The sequence below is a fragment of the Salmo salar genome, chromosome ssa20, assembly GCF_905237065.1.
Source record: "Salmo salar chromosome ssa20, Ssal_v3.1, whole genome shotgun sequence".
NCBI lineage: Eukaryota > Metazoa > Chordata > Actinopteri > Salmoniformes > Salmonidae > Salmo > Salmo salar.
In genome coordinates, this window is record NC_059461.1 from 18,693,296 (window position 1) to 18,716,684 (window position 23,389).

At 42.3% G+C, this 23,389-nt stretch overlaps 2 protein-coding genes across 5 annotated transcripts; both read left to right on the forward strand.

The window, feature by feature from the left end:
* The first annotated feature begins 896 nt into the window (after nucleotides 1–896).
* Nucleotides 897–4,632, forward strand: LOC106580010 (fibroblast growth factor 17). 2 transcript variants are annotated; one of them, XM_014160546.2, is made up of 5 exons: nucleotides 897–1,647; nucleotides 1,734–1,770; nucleotides 2,157–2,301; nucleotides 2,958–3,064; nucleotides 4,044–4,632. In XM_014160546.2, exons 1-5 carry the CDS (start codon nucleotides 1,616–1,618, stop codon nucleotides 4,332–4,334), a joined length of 612 nt encoding a protein of 203 aa, XP_014016021.1. In that variant the 5' UTR covers nucleotides 897–1,615; the 3' UTR covers nucleotides 4,335–4,632. The 2 variants fall into 2 exon arrangements, with proteins under 2 accessions (XP_014016021.1, XP_014016019.1); XM_014160544.2 differs by having other exon boundaries at nucleotides 916–1,647; nucleotides 2,124–2,301.
* Nucleotides 4,633–6,069: 1,437 nt separating this feature from the next.
* LOC106579996 (FK506-binding protein 15) lies at nucleotides 6,070–22,981 on the forward strand. 3 transcript variants are annotated; one of them, XM_014160522.2, is made up of 28 exons: nucleotides 6,071–6,301; nucleotides 8,796–8,899; nucleotides 9,000–9,078; nucleotides 9,199–9,268; nucleotides 9,397–9,471; nucleotides 9,573–9,671; nucleotides 9,773–9,922; nucleotides 10,046–10,114; nucleotides 10,259–10,402; nucleotides 10,510–10,661; nucleotides 10,752–10,800; nucleotides 12,801–12,917; nucleotides 13,007–13,082; nucleotides 13,252–13,355; nucleotides 13,514–13,714; nucleotides 13,797–13,895; nucleotides 13,983–14,077; nucleotides 14,416–14,518; nucleotides 15,281–15,452; nucleotides 15,571–15,707; nucleotides 15,961–16,116; nucleotides 17,746–17,898; nucleotides 18,126–18,218; nucleotides 18,306–18,434; nucleotides 18,913–19,020; nucleotides 19,138–19,736; nucleotides 19,909–20,008; nucleotides 20,302–22,981. In XM_014160522.2, exons 1-28 carry the CDS (start codon nucleotides 6,270–6,272, stop codon nucleotides 20,380–20,382), a joined length of 3,546 nt encoding a protein of 1,181 aa, XP_014015997.2. In that variant the 5' UTR covers nucleotides 6,071–6,269; the 3' UTR covers nucleotides 20,383–22,981. The 3 variants fall into 3 exon arrangements, with proteins under 3 accessions (XP_014015998.2, XP_014015997.2, XP_014015996.2); XM_014160521.2 differs by having other exon boundaries at nucleotides 6,071–6,297; XM_014160523.2 differs by lacking the exon at nucleotides 19,909–20,008 and having other exon boundaries at nucleotides 6,070–6,297.
* The last annotated feature ends 408 nt before the right edge of the window (nucleotides 22,982–23,389 follow it).

Here is a 23,389-nt window from a genome sequence, read left to right on the forward strand (position 1 = left end):
ACAAAGTATTGAGTAAAGGGTCTGAATACTTATGTAAATGTGATATTTCAGTTTGTTATTTTTAATACATTTTCAAAAATGTCTAAAAATCTGTTCTTGCTTTGTAATTATGGGGTATTGTGTGTAGATTTAAATCTGCTAAATGACTTAAATGTAAATGTAAATGTAGATTGATTAGGAAAAACTATGTCATCCATTTTAGAATAAGGCTGTAATGTAAATTTTTGGGGGGAAAAGTCAAGGGGTCTGAATAGTTTCCGAATGCACTGTATATTATAGAGAGTTATGGCGTGTATAAACACTGTAACAAAAATGCAATGTACAGTATTATAATGAGCTATGTGAAGAATACAGGATATGAATGCACAGTGTGAAAAACAGTGAAACAATAAATTATGCAACTATCACAATCTCTCAGAGACATGTCCATAATCTCAAAACGACTTTGACACTGGTGTAAACTTGGACAAAAAATAGACCATCATTCAATTAATGCCAGTTTAACAAGCGGGAAATAAGCATCCTGGTCACATCAGTCAGTCATCAGTTAGTGATGTTGATTAGGCTACTAGACTATTGCTAACATGATTTGTTTTAGCCGTAAACCTCTCGACGAGAGAGAATGGAGAAAGCAATGGATTTTACACCTCATTGCCCCACCCCTTCTAGTGAGATTAAGCTACTCACTTTTAAATACAGCGATTAATTAGGATCTAAATGCATTATAACGTAGTAGATAACTCGCATTTACATCCGTCGTGAAAGAGAGGTGAGAGAGAGAAAGAGAGCGAGAGAGAGAGAGCGATCGAGCGCAAGAGATGAAAAACAGGATGTATTTTTTTAATGTTGTGTATTTCCATAAAATAAAAAAATAAAAACAGATAAAGTACATGCTGATATGCATAAGGTATGTTGGTTAATTTGCCGTGATTGCGTAATATTGTGCTTAATACCCAAAGTGAATTACATTATCATCTGTAGGCCTACCCGTGTGCTATTAAAACTTTTTGCCCCCTTTTTATTATTTCTTTACAGGCCACAGTGCCCTGCCCACCCACAATCCAAAACCTCCGACAACCAGTTTATGGGAGGGACCAGCCTTTCAACATTTAACCACTGCGCAGCAAGAGGCCAAGACGCGCTATGAGTAAGAGGGCTTTTTAAACCTGGAATTACTTGAGGCTACATTGCGCTACGTATGGGGAACAATATTTTCTCTTGAAAAAACATCCAAATGGCAATAGTTAGGGCCTAATAGTTTTTCCACTGGACTTGTATGATGGATCTCGGTGACTCTTTTGGTTGCTTACTTTTTGGATACTCTCAGGAAGACCTTCACACTTCAACACACCTGCTGTAATTGGAGTATAGATAGGCCTACCATTTTCCTCATATGCGTACCATGATGTGTTTCTCCTAAACACGTTGAAGAAGGTGTTTCACATCTGAAAGTTGGTGTGTGAATGGAATAAAACTCCTAAACAAACAAGGGACACAGAGTGGACAGGTCAAGCGGATATCCGAAACCAGGGGACTCTGTTGGATTACTTTGGATCCGTTGGTCTCTTGCTCTCCGTGAAGAAATACATTTGCAATTGGATTACATAACAAGAGAATGTATGGAATAAATCAGCGCTGTATTTACATGTAAGAATATTTACCTTTTGAAACATCCTTATCGAAAAACATGTTATTGTTGGTGATGTTTTATTTATTGTGATTTCATTTCGCAGATCTTTTCATTTCTTCGTGCTGTGGTGCCATGCTCAGGTAAACCCTCTTTCAAAGTCCCGTGCAGATAGTTTAGACAAATTATTATTAATAAGCATTTGATGATAAATGTAAAATTTGAAATGTCTTGATTTGCTTGTTATTTTTAAGTGGGCCTCTTGCCTCTGAATACATTTATTATAGGCCTAATGCAACGCCATATGTTGTCCTACCAGAGTTGATAACGTTTTTTTTTTACCAAATAATTTACAAACCCAGATTTTGTATTTTTGGGATTATGTTATTCAGTGAAGCTCTGGAGTCAAGCAGTGGTCTCTTGTTTTAGAAAACATTTCAATTAGAGGTTAGAAGAAAATCCTATAAGTGATTATTTTTTCCCTTTACATAAAAAGGGGGAGAATCACCCGTCTCCTAATTTTAACCAGTATGTGAGGGAGCAGGGCGCAGTGACGGACCAGTTTAGCCGGCGACAGGTCAGGGTTTACCAACTATACAGCCGGACCAGCGGGAAGCACGTCCAGATACAGGGCAAGAGGGTCACTGCTACTGCTGAGGACGGCAACAATTACGGTAAATTGTTCACTTCTCATGAGGACCATGACACTGTTTTCAACCAGTCGGACGCATGCATGCAAGGCTTATTAATAGTTTTTGACGAGGACTGCATTTGCAATGTGCTGTCTGTCTAAGAGGTCTGTAGCCTAGGCTTACTTGCCCACCCAATTCTGCCTCCACCCTCTGTATAGGGCTGTATGGTAATTTAGCCTACCTACGGGATATCTAAATCTCGTCTGGCGAATCAGGCCAAGTCTTTTGTCCAGGTCCAATACACATTCCTGTTGTTAGCCCTAATTAACCAGAGGGAGTAAATCAATGGACCAATAGAACAAATGCAATTGGTATTTGTGTATTCCACCCTGATTACTTTTGTCTTCAAACATGCATAACAACACTTAATTAATCATAGCAATGGCTTGTTAATGTCTCAACCCAAAACCCATAATATCTCACATCATAGGCTGTTAAGATCATCTCTCTTCAATACATGCCAGTTGTTTATAGGCCAATTAGGTCAGCTTATTGCTAGCTTCGTAAGGTTTTGTATTTTCATTCCACTTCTATATAAGAATTGTAATATGATATAAGGAGTGTACAAAATATTGTTAATTGACATACTGGATTTATCACACCATTGTTGTATTTTCATATGGATATGTGTGTGGTAGCACGTCTCTTTGTAGAAACGGACACCTTTGGCAGTCGGGTTCGGATCAAAGGTGCAGAGAGTGGACGTTACCTCTGTATGAACGGGAAGGGGAAACTAGTTGGAAAGGTATAATGTCAAATCCACATCACTTTCAAAGTTGAACAAATTCCAGCTTGCTTGTTTCATAGTTATATGGTCATTGTTATGTAACTGTGATTGTAAATTCTTTAAGTGAAGTTTTCTTTCAACAAATAGAAAAATAGTTTGAAATAGTGAAACTGCAATAAAAGGGATGTATTTACTAACCAGTGTTTCTCCCTGTCATATGGCAGACATATTTGGCTCACAGTGTGTTATAATGACACTTGTTTGTAATGTTATTCATTAGCCTGGATAGGGTCGGTGATGGGGAGACAACCAACGTGTATTTCCAACTGTAGCAGATCTACAGTTGCAAGGCATGGGATAAACTCTCCTCATTCCCTTTGGTGGTTGGTCGGAAGTCAACCCTCCACTTCCTGCATGGAAATGGAAAATATGTATTCAGTGTTGTCTGCTTGCCATGAGAAGTAAAGGGTTTCATCGCTCCATCTTTTTGGGGTGTTGAAAGACTAGGTTCTGGTTTCATCTAGTGAATAAATAAGTACAGATGAAGGCTGTAGTTTTCTGGCAGTAACTGTCCTTTGGACAAATCCAACAATATAGTTATTGTGGTTTAGATATGTATTTAACATTCACTGTTCATAGTTTATTGTTTAGAAATGGAGGAGGCTCTACTGATATGATATCTTCATTGTAGTTGTTATGAAACCGTCTGAAAATGTAGATACAATGGATGTGAGCTTGTCTTGTACACATTGTTTGCATTTGTTTGATGGTGATACAACTCAAGTAAACGTCATAACTGTAAACTAGTCTGTTCCGGTGTTTCAGGAGAACATTGAAGTATTCCATTTTGTTTGGAGCTTGAAAATCAATAGATAGCAATGTAGTTCAGAGGGACATACTTTAATTAACCTATCCAGATGTTGTTGTTTTGATCTATATGCCTTCTAGTAGTGGCACTCTGACCTGATGTCTTTCCTCTCTCTCATCCTCTCAACAGCTTAATGGAAGAAGCAGGGATTGTATCTTCACAGAGATTGTTCTGGAGAACAATTACACTGCCTTCCAGAATGCCAAGTATGAGGGTTGGTATGTGGCTTTCACCAGGAAAGGGAGACCCATCAAAGCCTCAAAGACGAGGGAGAACCAGAGAGAGGTCCATTTCATCAAGAGGCTACACAAGGGCCCACTACCTTTCCCCAACATGGATAGAATCAAACACTTTGAGTTCATCAGTTTTCCCCCCACCCGTCGCGCGAAACGGAACAGGAAATCACAGGCTGCTGCCTAGTACAACACAAATTGGACTCATATTATTGAGTAAAAATATGGAACTTTATATTTTTAATACGTGAGGATACTTAAAATGCTCAAAAGTCTAAAGGATTATTGTTGTTGTAAAATGATCCCATGTAAATAATGTAAGAGAGTAAATGAGATTGATGTATATATTTAATATGACTGTGTGTATGTGTTTTATTTACCTTTTGGAGTGGTGACGCGACAGAGAGGAAATAGGTACATTAATAAACATGTTCAACTTGGTTTGCACAAAACTTAAGCGTGACAAATGCAACATCTTACCATTAGATCATGTCTCTCAAATGACTACTTTCTTAGTACGTGTGCTGAAATTGATTTCTGAGTTAACAAAACCTCTTCAGAAATGTACAGGAACTAGTAATGTTCTTGTTTCGCTGATCAGTGTGCACAACAGGTGCATCTATTTTTATCCAGTATAAAAATCAATAGCCAAGTGGCATATCATTCTAACAAACGGCTATGCAAAGACAATATTCATTTCTCAGGCTCAAATCTTCAATTTATTTACTGATATGTAGCCTAGCTACTTTACTTTTGGTCATGGATATGAATTCATTGCTTACTATCAAAGTGAGACATGTACTTATACTTACTCAATTCCATGATATTAATGATGTTGCCTAACCCTACCATTTTGTACAATTACGTAAATGCTTCTTTGAAAATATTTCAAAAGAGCAACAACACCAATCGAACTCATAACACCATTCATGTTCTGTGTAGGATGAACTTGTTATGCAAAAACAAATAAAACATCAAATTATTCCAAATGATCAATCACATGGATTTACGGTACTGTTTTGGCAGACCCAAAATTATATTGCACTAACCCCTTTATCAAGGAATAGGCCAGTAATATTGTGAGATTATCGCTTGTAATAAAGTTGGCAAGGAAGTAATACATGGGTATTAAAATTAATTATCCTTAATAGCAAGACATGTGGTCATGTTTATGTAATATAAATGAGATCAATTTTCAACCTGATGACAGATTCTTTTTTAGGAAAACCATTTGTCAATGTAGGCCTAATGAAAGCCACTATCTGAACGGCCCCACTGGAGAGGTGCTGATCCATCCTCCCCCCACATCTGTCTTTTATTTCAATCATCGCCAAAAGTCAGATAAGAGCATCTGATTAAACTCGGACCATATTGATATACCCTGCTAATGCTATTATAGGGACAGAATACATTTGATCCCCATCCTTTTGTAATAGTTCTCAAATAAAATAGCCTGTTGACACATGCAAATGTAGCTCAATGGAATAAGTATCCTAATTACAGTGTCCCTCGTAATAAGTGGTCTATAATGTCAGTTTTGTTCTTTTGGGGGGTAACCTGCAAATACTGGGATGTTTAAATTGGAGTAACAGTTCACTCTAGTGGTTATCATTGTATACTGCAACGGTAATTGTCCCATTGGGCTTATCTAAAGTCATTTTTGATTGATTCAGGTGCTTTTGGTAGGATAAGCCAGAGCTTCCGGTATATAATAACTCTAGATCAGCCCAATGGGGCAATTACCGTTTTCAATTACCGCTTTAATGGAGTCAATTACCGCCTCGCCGCTTCCTCTCTGCACAAGCCCAAATAAAGCAATTTTGGATAAACTGACCCTGGACCTGCAGTCAGACCTAAAGGAAAAGCTACCGCTGTGTGTCAACCGGAAATGGAATTTAAAGAGTGCCTCAATTTACCCCGGAGCAGAAAGATTTACAGCACCATGGATCAGGTGGTATGTCAGCTGATCTGAACAGGAAGCGATCCAAGTTCAGTGAGCGGTGGCAGTCATAGCGTTATTTCTCAATAAGTATTATAGTTCTCACCCCAAGACACATCATACTATCTGAGAAAAACAGAACTGCTACAAATCCATTCATAATGTTTGCCCCTGACGACGAGGATGGAGATTTTCTGTCACCTACTGGAGGGTGAGTAAGTTTCCTTTCTTTTTCTGGACAGATTTCTAGCAAGAATGACAAGAAATTGCCATGTGGGGGAATCGTTTCTCGTTTCAGCTTTGTTTCATTGTCATTGATACCATGTCTTGTTTTGACTGATTTCCTGTCAATGTTAATATGGCCAAATATTCTCTAGCTAACGAACCAACAACTATAATGATGTATTTGAGAGACAACAAGTGGTCATTGTGCAAATATATTTTTGTTTTCAATAAACATTGGAGACGAAATCCAGATTACATGTTGTCAACAATCTAAGTCAAACCTCTGTTTCCCCCGTGGTTTCGTCATGATTGAAGTATTGTAAGAGGCCCATAATGTTGTTACTTAAGTCCGATTTTGATATATTTGGCCGTTTTCGCTGCATAACATGTAGAAGTTGTCTCTTTTCAGTGACTGCTAAATGCTACCTCTGGTTCATATAAGCTTCATAACTAGCCTTCATTAATCGGTGGTGGTTGTCAAATTCGTTAACTTTAATGCAGTTGATTGGTAACCATGACATGAACATGTTTGGATTGACATCCAGGCAAGCGTTATGCTCAGATTTTCACCTCAAATTAGTGTGAAATACACAAACAATGGCCTTGATGTAGGTTCATTTTAATGGGGGGGCAATGAGGAGTCTCAGGATCTTTCCCCCATGTGTTTTCATGTCAATTCCATTGTTTTGGTCCAGTTCGATTGACCCTCTACCGCATCTATGCCTTGCAAAATAATAATCGATGGGAAGGGTGACCTGACTCCTCGCGCATCCTCAGTCAGAGCCTTGTGAGACAGTCTTTGTCCTCCACCTCTTACCCAGAGACACAGTACTGCACGGGATTTGAAGGTACAGTAGGAGGTGCCTCATGCAACTCATTCAGTTGCTAGATCCTATGCTTTGGGTCGTTTGTGATTTCCCCCCCCTGCGAGTCCAGTTTTTAGTTGCTGGATTAATCGGAATGTATGAAATGAAATGTATGCGTTCACTACTGTAACTCGCTCTGGATAAGAGCATCTGCTAAATGACTAAAATGTAAATGTAATGTCTGCTCTGAAATAGATAACTATAAATCACTTGTACAATGCAGACTAACTGCCAACTACGGCCTATGTGTTTTGCTCTCTAACATTTCCTGGCTAGTAGGGCAATAGTTCCCTCAGCTAATATGATTTGGTGGAATGAAGCTTGTCTGGGCCAGAAGGAGGGGGGGAGGCGAGCATTGTGGCTCCTAATTCCTCTCACATGCTGCTAGTTAGGGCCAGTAGGGCGAGGGCTGCCTGCTCCTTCAGCTCAGCACACTCTGGACTGCAGACTGAGCCGGAGCTCCACAGCTCTTCCAGTGATATTGGTGTCAAATCTGCCATGGATGTGTGACTGCATTGGGGAGCAAGACATTGAGGAAAGGAGTGGAGGGCATCACTGAGGGTGGGAACACTGAAACGCAGTGTGTTTGGTGGCCCATGCCTGCCTTACACATGTAGGCTAAAGAGCCTACTCTTCACCACCAGTCGTAAGCAACAGACAGGCTTCAAGGTGTCCACCATGTCTTCTGCTCTTAGTAATAATGACTACCTGTGGAGGGAGATCCAAGGGTCAGTATTGTCCTGCTCTGGTGGGAAGAGTTAAAGGAAAACCTGATGTTTTATCTTGATGACAGCATAAGACTAATTTGCCACTGGTGGACTGTCTGTAGCAGTTGAGGAAGTTTATGGGGCGTTTTTATTATTTTAATTTGTGATTGCCTGGTTCTAGTAGCCACTGGGAAAATGTTCTTGTGATCATTCTATTTACCCTTCATTTATGGCAACGTGATATTGTTAGAGATTTTGCAATACATGATGATATAGGCTATTCTAGTGTGTCGTCGTAGTAAGAGCTGCTGTGATAAAATGACCTACACTAATGGTATTGTGTTTTCGTCATCTTGCATTCAACGACCTGTTAAATGTGGAAGTTGGCTACTTGACCTAACACCGCAATGACTTGTTCATGTTAACTACAGAATGCTGACTTGTTGGAGGCAGTTGTATTGGGATTCAGATATCCTCAGTCTGTCAGACGAAAGGGCTCATAAGAGCAGCTTTTCTCTATTGTTTGGGCATGGGTCTTGATATACAGTGTGTGGTAGCTGTGTCAACTGGGCATGGGACTTTTGTTCTCTCTGCTCAATATACATAAACTTTTTTCACTAACTTTTTTTTTTGTTGTGTTTGGTGAAATCAGGAACAGTGAGCCAGGAAATGATTAACCATGAAACAGGACAGCTGCTGAAAATAACACAAGACTTTTAGCTTTTCATTCAATGAGATGTTTTTGTCTTTATGGAACATACCATGGTCTATTGATATCTTTGATAAAATATTTGTGAACTTAGGAGGGAGGCCTACTAGGCCTACCTCCTATCTCATTACACCAATAGGCCGATCGCAGGTAATAGGCTTACAGAAATAACCTAAATATCACTTCCTCTGTGTTATTTCAGCGCAAAGCTGGCATCACTTTTTGGACTGGACCAAGCAGCAAGTCAGGGGAATGAATCTTTTCAATATACAGCCCCTAAACAGCCCAGGAAGACCTCAAATCCAGGTAAAAACATAGCTTAACCGATGCAAGGAAATGTGACCAAAGTTTGATTAATATGCTCAGGTGAACCTGAGAAGTGTTTACCACATGTTTTCATTTCCAGGTCCTCCTGCCCAGAAACCTGCTGTCCCTCCCGGTGCTCCTGCAGTACTATTGGCTACAGCTATCCATGCTTTCAAATAGTGAGTATCTTTAAACTGTACAAATGACTAGAAATACCACCCCGTGGATCCTGTGACATCATTAGACCCATTCATTGGTTTTGACTTAATCCATAACTGACGGTGCATCTTTCTTTTTAGTCTTAACGGACATTATCAGAAACAAGGAAAGCTGGGAGCTGCAGTCCTGGGTAACCAAACAACAAAAGAGGTGAGACCAGAGTTGTGCTTTTATTGGAAACTGTCCATTTTCATGAGAATTCTATCGCTTTGAAAATGCTTGTCGTCATGCAAGTTTGCTGCCATTGATCTAAAAGTTCCCTGTCTGTTTTCTCGTAGTACAAACTCTTGCTTTACATCAGTCAGCAGAAACAAGTGACTGCGGCCAAGATTCATGTTGGCTTCATCTTTACGGTGAGTTTTTTGTTGTTGTTGTCAGAGGAAGCTGAGCAAGTGAAAAGAGAGCCAGTAAGCTTCTCCAAAAGAATCTCACTCTCTCCCGTTGTCTCCTGCAGGTTCAGCCCAACAACTACTGCACTTTTTATGATGACCAACGCCAGAACTGGTCCCTGATGTTTGACACAGAGAAAGCTGCTGTAGACTTTTGTAAAGAGGTGATGGACAGCTAAGCTTAGGTCATGTTTAATTGCTTTGTGCAGAATTTCTTTTAACAGTGGTATAAAAGTGATTTAAATTGGCTGTTTCTTTAATTTAGGTGTGTTTGGCAAAAGTGAACAGCGCCCCCTCCTTAGATATGGTGGTGGTGCAGGACCTGACACTAGGGGAGGGGCAGGGAGTTGAGAATGGAGACTCCCTGGAGGTGACATACACAGGCTGGCTCCTGCAGAACCATGCCGTCGGTCAGGTAAGATATGGCTGTGTGTGTTGTGCCATTTGAGATTAGTGCTTCGCACATTGCTGTGTGTCCTCTTTGCCCTGGGAGCTAGTGGTACAGCAGTGTTCTTGTAATGTTCAACTTTTGTTTCAGGTGTTTGACTCCAACCTGAACAAAGACAAGCTGCTACGACTGAAACTTGGCGCTGGAAAAGTGATTAAGGTGATTCATTGATGTACAATGGGTGAATAATGTGGGTCGTATAGGCACAGCTACCACCTCTGTTCTAAAGAAGAATAGTAGGGGCATTCCATACCAGACTTGCATGGGGAATGCACAGCTTCCTCTGTCCTCTCTGATTGCTAGGGCTGGGAGGAGGGCATGGTGGGTATGAGGAAGTCAGGCCGGCGTCTCATGGTGATCCCCCCCAGTCTGGGCTATGGCTCCCAGGGAGTGGCCAACCGCATCCCAGCAGACAGCACACTCATCTTTGAGGCAGAGCTACGACGGGTAGGACCTCCAGCATCTCGCAAATGGGACTCTCCTGTAACTCTAAGCCAAAATGTAATATTTAATGAGTGTCTTTGTCTCATCATGTCCTTCTGTTGTGTCCCCAGGTGAAGTTGGCGAAAGACAGTGGGTCTGACCGTGCCAGTGCTGGGTCTCGGGACTCTGCTGCCTCTTCACCTGCCCCCAGTGTGGAGAACCCGGGTCTGGACCTCCCGGCAGGGCCAACTCTGCCCCGTGCTACAAGCCCCGGGAGACCAGGGTAAAAGCATGGGTTTATCTGAACATACTCACAACCAGCTCTTTCTTGTCTTTGTTCCTCTTTCCATTGTTTTCGCCATCTCTTTTTCAGGGAACCACCACTTTGGGCAAAGTCGAATTCCATCAGTGAACAGTTGACAGTGAGTGCTTTCTCTCTTTCTCATCTGAGTCACATTAGACTTTTATATAAAACAGGCACAGCTAGGGCTGTGGCGATCATAATATTTTGTCAGATGGTTATTGTCATGCAAAAGACTGCCGGTCTCACGGTTATTGACTGTTAATGAACATAAACACGTTTAGCATCTCCAGTTGAATCTCAAATTTGGACTCATCAGACCAAAGGACAGATTTCCACCTGTCTAATGTCCATTGCTTGTGTTTCTTGGCCCAAGCAAGTCTCTTCTTATTGGTGTCCTTCAGTAGTGGTTTCTTTGCCGCAATTTTACCATGAAGGTCTGATTCACGCAGTCTCCTCAGAACAGCTCATGTTGAGATGTGTCTGTTACTTGAACTCTGTGAAGCATTTATTTTGGCTGCAATTTCTGAGGCTGGTAACTCTAATGAACTTATCCTCTGCAGCAGAGGTAACTCTGGGTCTTCCTTTCCTGTGGCGGTCCTCATGAGAGCCAGTTTCATCATAGCTCTTGATGGTTTTTGCGACTGCACTTTCCGGATTGACTGACCTTCATGTCTTAAAGTAATGATGGACTGTGGTTTCTCTTTGCTTATTTAAACTGTTCTTGACATAATATGGACTTGGTCTTTTACCAAATAGGGCCCTCTTCTGTATACCACCCCTACCTTGTCACAACACAACTGCTTGGATCAAACGCATTAAGAAGGAAAGAAATTCCACAAATGAACTTCTGACAAGGCACAGCTGTTAATTGAAATGCATTCCAGGTGACTACCTCATGAAGCTGGTTGAGGGAATGCTAAGAGTGTGCAAAGCAGTCATCAAGGCAAAGGGTGGCTACTTTGAAGAATCTCAAATATAAAATATATTTTAATTATTTAACACTTTTTATTTTTTGGTTACTTCATGATTCCATGTGTTATTTCATAGTTTTGATGTCTTCACTATTATTCTACAATGTAGAAAATAGTAAAAATACTTTTGACTGGTACTGTGTTTGTATGTATATAGAGATTAGTATTTTATTTATATCTCCTAGGTTTAGTTATACCTAAAGGGTTCCCTCAATTAATTATCCTATTACTAAGCTATTCAAATAACCTACAATGAGTGCATTTGTATTTGAACTGTAAGCCACCCTGCACAATCAGTGAACCAACAGCATCGCCTAGGGCCATACATTCTCTCCCAGAATCACAGATAGACATTTTGGAGAGTAGCATAAGGTAACCAGTCCATCCAGTATGCATAATGATACAGTTCACACTCCAAAAACGATTACTTGAATTTGTTTAATTTTGGAATATAGGCTACCAATTACAGTATGTATCAAAGACATTTAAATTAGTTTTGTTTGATGTTTTCTGCCATGCGTAATATGTGGTAGTCTATGTATTGTATTATATTACAGCAAAATCATTATTTTAATTCAGTTTCTTGGGGGGGGCTTGGACTCGTATGCATAAACTGTAATATGCATATGGGTGTTTTGAATTAATCATCACCTTAGAAAGTGCTGTCCATTTCATTGTTAGACTTTGAAACAATATCCACAACAAACATGTTTTACTGTTTCAACCTGCTGTTGAACTTTTTTCTTCAAATTGATCAATCACAGTGAGGTGAGTTTTAAAATCACAATACTGTTTTGATGAGTGTTTGATGTGATTTTTGATTGTATTTGCATTGACGTCAGAGTGGTTAGAGGAACAATAGAGCCCTGAGTACCAGGCCATTAGGACCTGATGGTGGGACAATCGAGCCCTGAGTACCTGACCATTAGGACCTGATGGTGGGACAATAGAACCCTCAGTACCAGACCATTAGTGACCTGATGGAGGGACAATAGAGCCCTGACTGTGACTCAACGGTCACGTGGAATTTTACTGCGGTCTTGACTCATGACTGCTGGTGTGGCGGTAATACTGTTCACAGCAACAGCCCTAGGCACAGCTGACCTGATGAAGTATAACCTATTCCTTCATCTTCCCATTGCTCCAGAATCCAGATGCCACCAAAGCCAAGCTGATCTCTCGCATGGCCAAGATGGGCCAGCCCATGTTGCCCTTCATGGCAGGGCCCTCCTCCCAGCCAGACTCCAGTGACTCAGAAATGGAGGTGAGATGAAGGGTTTATTTTCATATAGCTGTACCTACAGTATATTAGCTGAGATAAGTATTCGAGAGAGAATCTCTGTCTTCCTCCAGGACCCCAGAGTGAAGGAGCGTCCTCCTGCTCCCTCTCCTGTACACAGCTCCACTGCCCCCCAAGCTCCAGTGCAAGGTGAGCTCTCCCACAACCTCTGCTGGAGTCATCACTCCCATGTTTTTTTTAAGACCACTGTCTTGTATTGCTGTAAAACTTCCTTTTTCAGGGTGTCTGTTTGTTGATGCCCTGGAGGTTGCCTTTGGATGACATTTCTCAGTTTGTACATATGAATTTTTTTCTCAAGTGCTTTCTCACCCTCACGGGGCATCGCCCTCTGCCTTGATGCCTGTTGCTATGACAACTGCTGCTCCGCAGCCTGTGATGTCAGGTTCCGCCCATGCCTTTCAGGTGAGAATGACCCATGTCGGCTTCATCGTTCAACTGTCAAAAATGTAACTAATTTCCATGCTATTTTGTATTGACTTTAAGGCTAACCTCCCTTTCTAATGAAGCTCTCTTCATTCTCTGTTGTGTCATTTAAATCAGTCCGTTATGTTCTTTCACAGCCTTACGCCTACCCACAGTCCTCTATGTCTCCCTCTCAACTTCAACCAATGGGCCAGATGTACCCCAGCCAGGCAGTACCATACATGGGAGGCACTGGCGAGGTCACTTCCTTCCTTATGGCTGAAGCTCGGCAGCATAACACTGAGATCCGATTTGCAGTTGGCAAAGTGGCAGATAAAGTGGACCAGTTGGCTTCAAAGGTCAGCAGTAATATGAAGGGTATTTCTATGGTTTTATCAGACATCACTTTTTCACTTCTCATCGATCCTCATGTTTTGACAGGTTGATGACCTTCAGAGGCAAGGAGGCCACTCATTGGCTGTGCCTAGTGTCACTATGGAAACTGCCATGATTATGCACAACATCCAAAGAATCATTCAGGTATAGTCTGGGGGTGGGGGGATTTTAAGCTTTCAATTTCTTTAAATATATATTTATTGATCATTAAATGTGTAACTGTCTTTATAGGAAAATGAATCTTTAAAGAAGGACGTGTACGAGAAGAGCTCACGTATAGAGGAGCAGAACCGCAAGATCGGGGAGCTCATCAACCAGAACCAGAGGTAAGACGGACATTGACCTGCTGTAGGAGACGGACATTGACCTGCTGTAGGAGACGGACATTGACCTGCTGTAGGAGACGGACATTGACCTGCTGTAGGAGACGGACATTGACCTGCTGTAGGAGACGGACATTGACCTGCTGTAGGAGACGGACATTGACCTGCTGTAGGAGACGGACGTTGACCTGCTGTAGGAGACGGATATTGGGCATATCTGAAGTGGCATCCTATTCCTATACTGCACTACATTTGGCCAGAGCAGAATCAGCAGTTGGGGAGCCATTTCAGGCACAGCCATGTTTCCATTCAAGCTGAATTTCCCTGTTGTTGTCGTCCAGGTACATGGAGCAGAGTAACCTGCAGATGGAGCAGAGGAATGACTCCCTAAAGTCCTCAAGTGAACACAACCAGGCCCGGGCGCTGCAGGCCGAGCAGGATAAGGTAAATCACCCGCCCTGCAAGGATCAACAAACGTTCACTTATACTCCCCCAGCCAGTGGCAGTATGAGGTGTAATTATTTAGTCCCATAGCGATGGCTCTAGGAATTCTTCTCATGACATCTAACATGGCTGTGGGGATTTCAGTGGCGTTTACGTGAACTTTGGTGTGTCTTGGGACTAACAGAATCTCACCTCCAGCCACTGCTCCTGGCTCTTTTTCCTGCGGTGTTAGTCTCAGGACCTTTAGTAGTGACCGTTCTCTCTTTCCAGCATGCTCTGCCTCAGGACCTGGGCTTGGGCCAGGTGAGCCTGTTTGCTCACTCTCTACCTCCCTCCACTTGTCATCTTCCCCATCCCCCTTTTCGCTAGCTTTTCTTTCATTTCATTTTTCTTCAACCCTTTCCTCATTATCAGTCATCTTCTTCCCACAGGGTCATGCTGTTCGAGTCCATGTTAATTCTGTCTCTCACTCATGTCCAGCCAATCACCACCACTGTCAACTCCCTGTCTATGGCCGTGTCCCAAAAATGTGAGATGGCCTCCTTTCCTCGTCGCCTTTCGTTCATGACCACTGGAAAAAGGGCTAGACACGGACAGTTCCCACCATGTTGCTTTGCTTCCAGTCAGATTAGTGATCATAAAGGAAAGAAGATGAGGAAAATAAGCAAATCTGAGGTTATTGGGACACCAGCCTGTTTCTGGGCTGTGTATTGTGTAGCCAGACAACACTGGTAACTAACAGTGCTTGTCTCTGTCCCTCAGGTACGTCTGACAGAGGAGCTGGCCACGTGCACAGCGCGGGTGTCCCAGCTGCAGCAGGAGGCCACGTCTCACCAGCAGAGGGCTGCAGAGCTGCAGAACAAACTGACCTCTGCCCTGCAGGACAGCGACACACACTGCACGCGCATCTCCTCCTTAGAGACCCAACTGGAAGGTACTACTGTTACACAATGTGTTTTATTTAGAGAGGTGTCACTGAGAGGGTTTTGAGGGTGTGTTCATCTTGGTGTAGGACGGAGGAAGTGTCACTAAAGGGGTTTGTGTGTGTGTAGAGCTGAAGGAGACGGCAGAGAGAGGCCAGGCTCAGTACCGCACAGAGAAGCAGAAACGCAAAGGGATGGATCTCCGGGTGAACAACATGGAGGAGGAGCTGCAGGACCTGAAGGCTGACAAAGAAAGTATGGAACGAGTGAGTATGGCACACAGTAAATGTTCTTGTTGGTTTATCTTTCAGATTTGGGCACCAATGCTTACGTCGGTGTGCGTGGGCTTCCTCTCAGACGTCCATGGTACAAATTGCCCAGAGGCAGAGATCTAGGATCAGCGTACAGATCTCAGTTCAGCTCTCTTCACTCCTAAACCTTAACCATTAGAATTGGAGAAGGACCTAAAACTGACGTTAGATCAGTGTCTAAGGGTATCATCATCCTTTTTCTTCTCAGATGGTGTCGGACAGGAAGAGGAAGTGGCAGGCAGAGAGGCAGCGGTGTGATGAGGAGATGGAGGAGCTGAGGAGAAGCAGCCAGCAGGACATGGAAATTCTGAGGACACAGCTCCGCAAGGCCAGGACCAGCACTGGCCAGGCAGCCTCAGAACAGGTACTGTACAGTGTTTCCCCTAAATTAATCGGCAGCGGCGGGCTCCACTATTAAATCATGGCCGCCACTCCCAAAAATATGAATATATATATATATATTTAATTATTTATTCTTTTTGGGTGATGGTAAAACATTTTCAGTTTAAAGTTAAACAACTAAAACCAGATATAAAGTATGTAGAAAAGATAATGGACCTATATATTTTTTAATAAGATCATCTTTGAGAACTAACAGCCACCAGAGTAAAAACTAGACCTTAACTAGGTTTCTATCCAATTTGCGACAGATTTTCATGCGACTATTCTAAAATCTGCATTTTCCCACTAGAGATGTTTCCATCAAAATTACTTTTTTTTGCGGATAAAAGGCTGTGTGTGATGACGTTAAATTCCCATGCACCGAATTAAAAATAGAAGTTAATGGGTTTCCATCACATTTTCAACTTTACTGATGGATTTTGTCACAAAATCTGTTGCGTTATATAACTGGTCCACTCTGGTCTTGGCACGTAAACTCTAGCCTAACCAACAGCTCACCATAGGCTACCTACATTATGAGATTATTATGGATATGAGCAATATTAATTGTATTTGTCAAATGGAAGCTAAGCATCGATCATCATGTCACCAGAATAAGACCCTCAATATTTATTGGAAAGGAGCATCAAGCTCATCACCGTGCACGTTCACCACCCTGTGAAGTTCATCAGAACTTATTTCATCTGTAGCCTAGTAAACTGCAGGCTTTTCTGGGTCGTAGTGGGAGGACCATAAACCATATCATGTGACTCCCAAGTTTACTTTGATTTGATGGTTATTATATCAATATTTGCGCATAAAGGCGTTTCCACCGCCATTTCTAGCATAATACATTTTACAGCCATGTAGAACCAACAAATTGTCAGCATTTCTAAAATTGTACCGGCGTTTCATGTTACAATCAGCCCGGTCATGACTTTTTTTCATGCCTCAGGTAATTCATCCACAGGAAATGGTTGGATGGAAATGTTCTTACACAGGGAGAATCTAAAATTTCAAAAATGTCATGGCATGGGGCCCTTATTGATTTCATTATAATGTTTGAGTCACTAAGATAGTGTAAGAACACGGCACAAACCATGGCAAACTGTAGAATTGCAGGAAATTAGCTTTAAAGTAATTGTTCAGTGTTTCCAGATTCCTATGAAATATGACCTGTAATTACTTAGAATAGGAGCGAAATAATTTTCCTACCCGCATTGTTTTGGTGTTTGAGCTAACAGAATATTAACTTTTTAAAAGAGATTTGCACTGGTCAATTATTTTAAAACTACACATTTTCTCTCAGCCCCATGGCAAAATGTGTAGCATTGCAGGAAATTAGCTTTATAACTGGGATTTCTTATTTTATTTTCAGCCCCATCACAACACCCCCACCCCCCCCAACTAACTTCACCACCGCTGCTGAAATAAATCCTACCGTAAACACTGGTGTATATGTATCTTCTATCGGGAGGGAGTGATAAATAATAACACAAATATTTACACAGCTAAATCTCCTTTTGGATATTTTTTTGGTCTATGAAGAGTAATTTTGTGTGTGTGCCTGACTGCGTGTCCTGTATTTTTGTGTTTGTGGTGTGTGTTCCAGCTAGCCCAACTGCAAGCAGAGCTGGAGGAGGAGTGGAAGGGGAAGTGTGAGCAGGCGTTGGCCTCGGCCAAGGAGCAGCAGGGGCGTGAGATGGCCGAACTGGCAGAGCAAAGAGACACACTGGAGCAGAGACTGACCCAGCTACAGGAAAAGGTCAACAGCCTAACCCATATTATACCGTACACAAAACTGTCTCTCTCACGACGCCACTTTGGACGCCTGAGTTCATACATCGATTTATGTGTGGCTAAGGGGGATTTGTTACTGTTGTTCTACAACAATGGAACAACATAAGTACAAGGCTGTGAAATGACTTATTCTGCAGCTTAATCTGTGGGAGTAGTGGTGCGGAACCCTAACTGGCTCTTCCATTCTAACAGTTCTCAGCTCTGAAGCAGTCCAGGGACTCAGAGGAGCAGTGCTTGTTACAGCAGCAGGGACAGGACGAGGAGCAGCAGGTCCTACAAGAAAAGGTATTGATCTGGTTATGTGTTAGTAATCGCATTAGCAGCTAACTCTCGCCATAATGTTATGAAGCCCTCTTTCTCTCGCTCTCTCAGTATTCAGGCCTGGAGGAGCAGTGGTCAGCTGTGAGACAGAAGCTGGAGGGGCGAGTGGCTGAGCTGGAAAGGAGGCTGGCAGAGCAAGGGGGCGACGCGGACAGTGCAGGACAGGACACTGCAGGGGAGGTGAGAGGGACACAGAGCCATGTTTTCTTTCAGACAGCTGTGTCTTTCTTACCTGGAAAAATGGGCAGTAGATATTTGGTTTAAACCAAAACTTAGAACATACATTTTTATAAAATAGAACTAAAGTCCTGAACCATATGTCAGTCTGAACTTAAAGGTCTAAAATACATTTTAATAAATGCTCACCTTGAAGTTTTCTGGCTACATGATGAACACAGGCTAGTATTCTTTTTCAGAAAGGGAGTTTGACATGGCCCAATTTTATTTTCATAGCCTTCGGGAGAAGAAGTGTATAATGTGACAAGACGAAAGCTGTACTTTGTTATGCATTAAAAAATATATGTGTGTTTTGTTCACACATACTTAAAGAAAGTGTTTTATATGGCCATACGGGCTGCGCACTAATTGGTGTACGACACAAAAATAAATAAATCAAACTGTATTTCATGTTTTGACCCTGGCCATGTTTTCCTGGCAGGTGAAGCGTGTAATGAATGGAGTGTTTCACTCTCTGAGGGGGGAGTTTGACCTACATGAGACTTACACAGGCAGCACTGTGCTCGGAGTAATCGTCAACACCATAAAGGTACAGTATCTCTTCAGGACAATGACCAAAACTGTTATCTCAATAACGTGTTATTCACAATGAAGATGGACGGAAAAGGATGTGGGTGAATTAATGTTGGTCTTTGTCCCTTTACAGAGTGTTACCTTGCAACTGCTCAACGGTACTGAGAGAAGTTCATCACATCTGAGGGAAGAAGAAGAAGAGGTGGAGGACAGTGACGTGAGGCGTAGAGAGGAGAGACCAGCACAGGATGCTCATGTGAATGGGAAGGAAGAAGAAGAGGAGGAGCAGAGGACAGATCCTGAGCAGCTTAGTGAGTCCTCTGTGCAGAGGGAGGGAGACCCCAGAGATGTGCAGGAGAGGGCTCGCCTTGAGGCAGTACCAGAGACGAAGAAACCAACTCGGGTGGAGCCAGAGGCAGACATCGACACAGATCCAGAGCACAAACCACTCTCAACCCAGCCACGACCACCATCTCCCCAACCACAGGGAGAGATCACCACCGAGCCTTCTGAACCCACTTGCATAAACCCTGAGGAGAGTCTGCCCTCTGAGATAGGACAGAAAACTCAGTCCGAAGGTGATGTAAGTAGCCCGGAGGTGAAGAAAGTGAGTGTGACTATTGAGGGTCCCCTGGGTGAACTGAAAAGAACTAGCTCCAAAGCCACAGGTCCTCAAACACAGCTTCCACCTCCACCAAGCCCTCTTTATGATAGTCCTGGGAAAGTAACAAGGTGAGTCATATAGAGAGACCAGTGAACTAACACTCAACCAAGTTTAATTTTACTGAGCCTTATCTATGTTCATAATAAGCCTGTTGTCCCTTGCTAATATGCATGAATTCCTGCATCTATCTATTTCTCCCCCCCCGTCCATTCTCACTCGTGTGTTTTACTATTCTCTCAGTCTGACTGAGGGAGTAGGAGAGGAAAATGGGAAGGAGACATTTTTCCTGAGCACAGCCCCAACCAAACCCCCACCCACTGAGGAGGATGATGATGAGCTGGTGAGAAAGGATCTGTAGGGCCACACCAGTTCTCTCAGATGTCTACACACTGCTTCTGTTCCCCTTGTTTGTCATTGAAGCCTATGTTTATCTGTTTCGTGGCTTACTCTGTGAATAGTACATCAGGTAACACAAAGATGGTTTCGGGATCGAATTCAGTGCCATTCTTTACTGTTGAAAGTCTATGACAGGAACTTGTTCTGAATTACTTCATTTCTGAACAGTGTTTTGTGGTCAGCAGAGAATTACTGAACACAACTCACATTTTATATACTTTTCCCATGTTTTCTCAGAGCTTGAAGGGGCAACCTCCCCCAGCCCCTCTGTTTGGCGACGAAGAGGATGAAGATGATGATCTTGACTGGCTGGGATGAGCAACAGCTGAAGTGATGAAAGTCTTATGAGTCCTAAAGTCCAGATGGAGGGACTGGCCCTCTAGAGATATCATTTCCACTGTCCTAAAAGGGGCTACATGGAAGAGACATGTGGTGAACTCAGTCTCTGTCTCAGATAAGGCAACTCAAGTGAGTGAGAAGGACGTCCTGTCTGACTGCTCTGAACACTGTGGTTAGAGACCTGTGCTGTGTTGAGATCTTTTGGTTGGACCTGACTGTTGCTGCCTGGAAACCACCTTTACTCAATTAAGAATGGATTAAAGGTGGTTTCCACCAGAACAACCCCCCCCCAGTCAATCAAAATCAATGATCTCTATCTGTTTAGTCCTGTAATTTGTTGACTTCATTAGGCCTTAAATTAACATAATTTTGTTCTCTAGCTGATTATTTAGATTTTTTTTCCCCCTGTCATGTATGATTGTATGTTTGTTTTCAAGGGTTTCAAGGCGGTCATGTATTATGTGCTAATGATAAGAGAGCTTGCTTCTTCAAGAACTTCTAACTTTTACAAATTTTTGCTAACTGATATTCATTCATAAAATGCATAGAATACGTGGACATCTGTTTCCTTTCCAACTTGACCTTTTCTTGTATTTCGTTAAGATATTGCACTAGTGCGATTTCTGGATCATTTTGGTGACGACATCCAGAATCAAACCAACAACTTGCTAAATTGAATACTGATACTTGCAATTAAAACATTTAAAAACACATTGACAAAAAAACTGGATCAGAATTTGGTGTTGATAGCCATTTACATAACACCATATAATCAAGAAATATGCCCAAAATGAGTGTCATGAGTATGGAGAGCTGTCCAGGGCATCCTCCGAGACAGGATGGGGGTTGGTGTAAAAACAACTTTGACCAGCAGGTGGAGAAGAACTAGTCTCTCGCTGTTGCTTGGTAACACAAGTTCTGAAAGGTAGCTCTTGGGTAGCTAGCGTTCTTTCAAAAAACAAAGTTGTTTAGCTAGCTGCTACATTGATTTTTCTTAGCCTATTCCATTTACTTGTCTGGCTTGCCCTCCCATGAGCTACGTATGCGTTGCACTGGGATGGTTTTTGCTAAAAAAAATATATATATCCGCAGAGTTACTGTAGAAGTGGCTGGCCTAGATAGCTACTGTAAGCTTCTCTGCATGTTTTGAAGTTGTTTCCTTCCAATGAATGAGAATTGGGATTCGCCAAAAAAGTAATCAGCTCTCTTCTGATTTACATAATAGCACACTACTTAGATTGAACCAATGTATTGGGAATGCTAATGTGTTATGCTAGCATGGACACTGGAAATAGCTAGTGTGTAGCACATGTACAGGACTAAATGATTGCACTCACTCATTCTCTCAAGTGTAGTCCATGGGCAGCCTTGCCAGTGAGGGTCTGGATGAGGCCCACTGTTTCTGGGCCATGTGTCCTCATCCTTGCTGCTGGGAGTTGGAGCAGCACATTGCCAAATGCATCCCACACCATATAAAGTCCAGAACATCAGATACAGAAGTTCCCCTGTAGAGGGTAGTCAGTCATGTATTCAATTTCTCCCTATCCCTCGCTCTCAAAGACACACACACACACAGCAGTGCCACAAAATGCATTGAGCAGGTTCATATATGGGCCATTATGTCAAAGTTGATTGAGAGTGCTGTTCTTTCTGTTATCAGTGGAAAGGTTTCTAACCCTTAGTGTGGTTAATTTATCATAGAGGAATGAAGGCCGAAAGACCCCTAAAGTGATGGTTGCTCTACAAGATGAGAATTTTGCCACAGATGCCTCTCTAACTCTTTCCTCCAGCCAGTCACAAGCCCACCAGAGGGAGCACAACACAAGGTTGGAGAGGTGAGAGAGAACAGAACAGATTTATAGCCTAATACAATTCAATATAGTAAGTATATTGCCATTGGCCATCCAGTATACTGCAACAGAAAACACCCCCCAAAATGATGAGTCATACATTTTAGTTGAATATGTTTAAAAGTTTGAAACAATCGATTCGATTAAGGGTCTACACTGCAGCAATTAGAACTCTCATTCTTCTTTGCAGTGCAGATCTCCACTTTCCAGGGTTCAACTCTGTTGACTATAGTCCTAGTGACAAGCAACACAAGGGAGTAAAGGTTGGTCACAGTTACACTAGCAGATGGTAAGCCTAATGTCAGACGCAAGGCTTGTTCACTTTGTCTTACACCCTTTGTTGAATACCAAAGTAGTATTTTTTTTTTGTAGACTATTCTTTTCCATGGTGGGTAATGTTGATTGTAGTAGAGCTGATGCTGTGTAATGTCTGTGGATGTTATTGCAGCTCAGCTCGGCACAGCCCAGATCAATCATTTGGCCAGCTGCTCCAGTGCATCATGCGGCTCTGGCTCCCTATTGATGTGGATACCCAATCCCCAACACATCCTTCAGTGCCACGCCTAAAATAGGTCACATGATTTATTGTATTTGATGTGGATTTTATCTTTAATTTTCGTCATATCAGTCACTTTGTATCTTTTTTATATTATAGCCCTAGACTTTAGAACATTGTATTGTTTGCTTACCACAACCTTTTTAGGCATTAAACTTGGCAGATATGCAGATTTTGTTGTCAAATTGCCTTTTTGAACACATGCCTAAGTCTCCCCATGTAGCTGTCAAGGAGCTCATTTGCCTTCCGCCCTCAAAAACCTCAAGTGGTGAGTACCATATTTTCACTGCTTTCATAAATTGTATGTGGCAGGTTATTTATCTTTATTACATTAGTGTCAATGAAAATGCCTATATCGTTTGCCAGTTACATTTACTCATCTATATTGTGTGTTTTATAGAACAGAAAGAAGTCCAAGAATGTGTGGAAGAGGGTGCCGTTCCAGCTGACACCGTTGACGTCACAGCTGAGAAGTGAGCATGGGTTGGGCTCCCTAGTGGCACAGCAAGCTGTCCACCCAATTGACCTTGTCCTGACCAAGCCTGACACTGACCCCCAGAGGGAGGAGGAGGATGCTGGT

Bases quoted from the DNA above. Each gene is read 5' to 3' on its own strand.
- LOC106579996 (XM_014160521.2), top strand. From the start codon at position 6,248: ATGTTTGCCCCTGACGACGAGGATGGAGATTTTCTGTCACCTACTGGA. The intron at 12,918-13,006 runs GTGAGATGAAGG...GTCTTCCTCCAG, and splicing joins CCAGTGACTCAGAAATGGAG to GACCCCAGAGTGAAGGAGCG. The intron at 15,708-15,960 runs GTGAGTATGGCA...TTTTCTTCTCAG, and splicing joins ACAAAGAAAGTATGGAACGA to ATGGTGTCGGACAGGAAGAG.
- LOC106580010 (XM_014160544.2), top strand. From the start codon at position 1,616: ATGTATGGAATAAATCAGCGCTGTATTTACAT. The intron at 1,648-1,733 runs GTAAGAATATTT...TTCATTTCGCAG, and splicing joins AATCAGCGCTGTATTTACAT to ATCTTTTCATTTCTTCGTGC. The intron at 2,302-2,957 runs GTAAATTGTTCA...TGTGTGTGGTAG, and splicing joins TGAGGACGGCAACAATTACG to CACGTCTCTTTGTAGAAACG.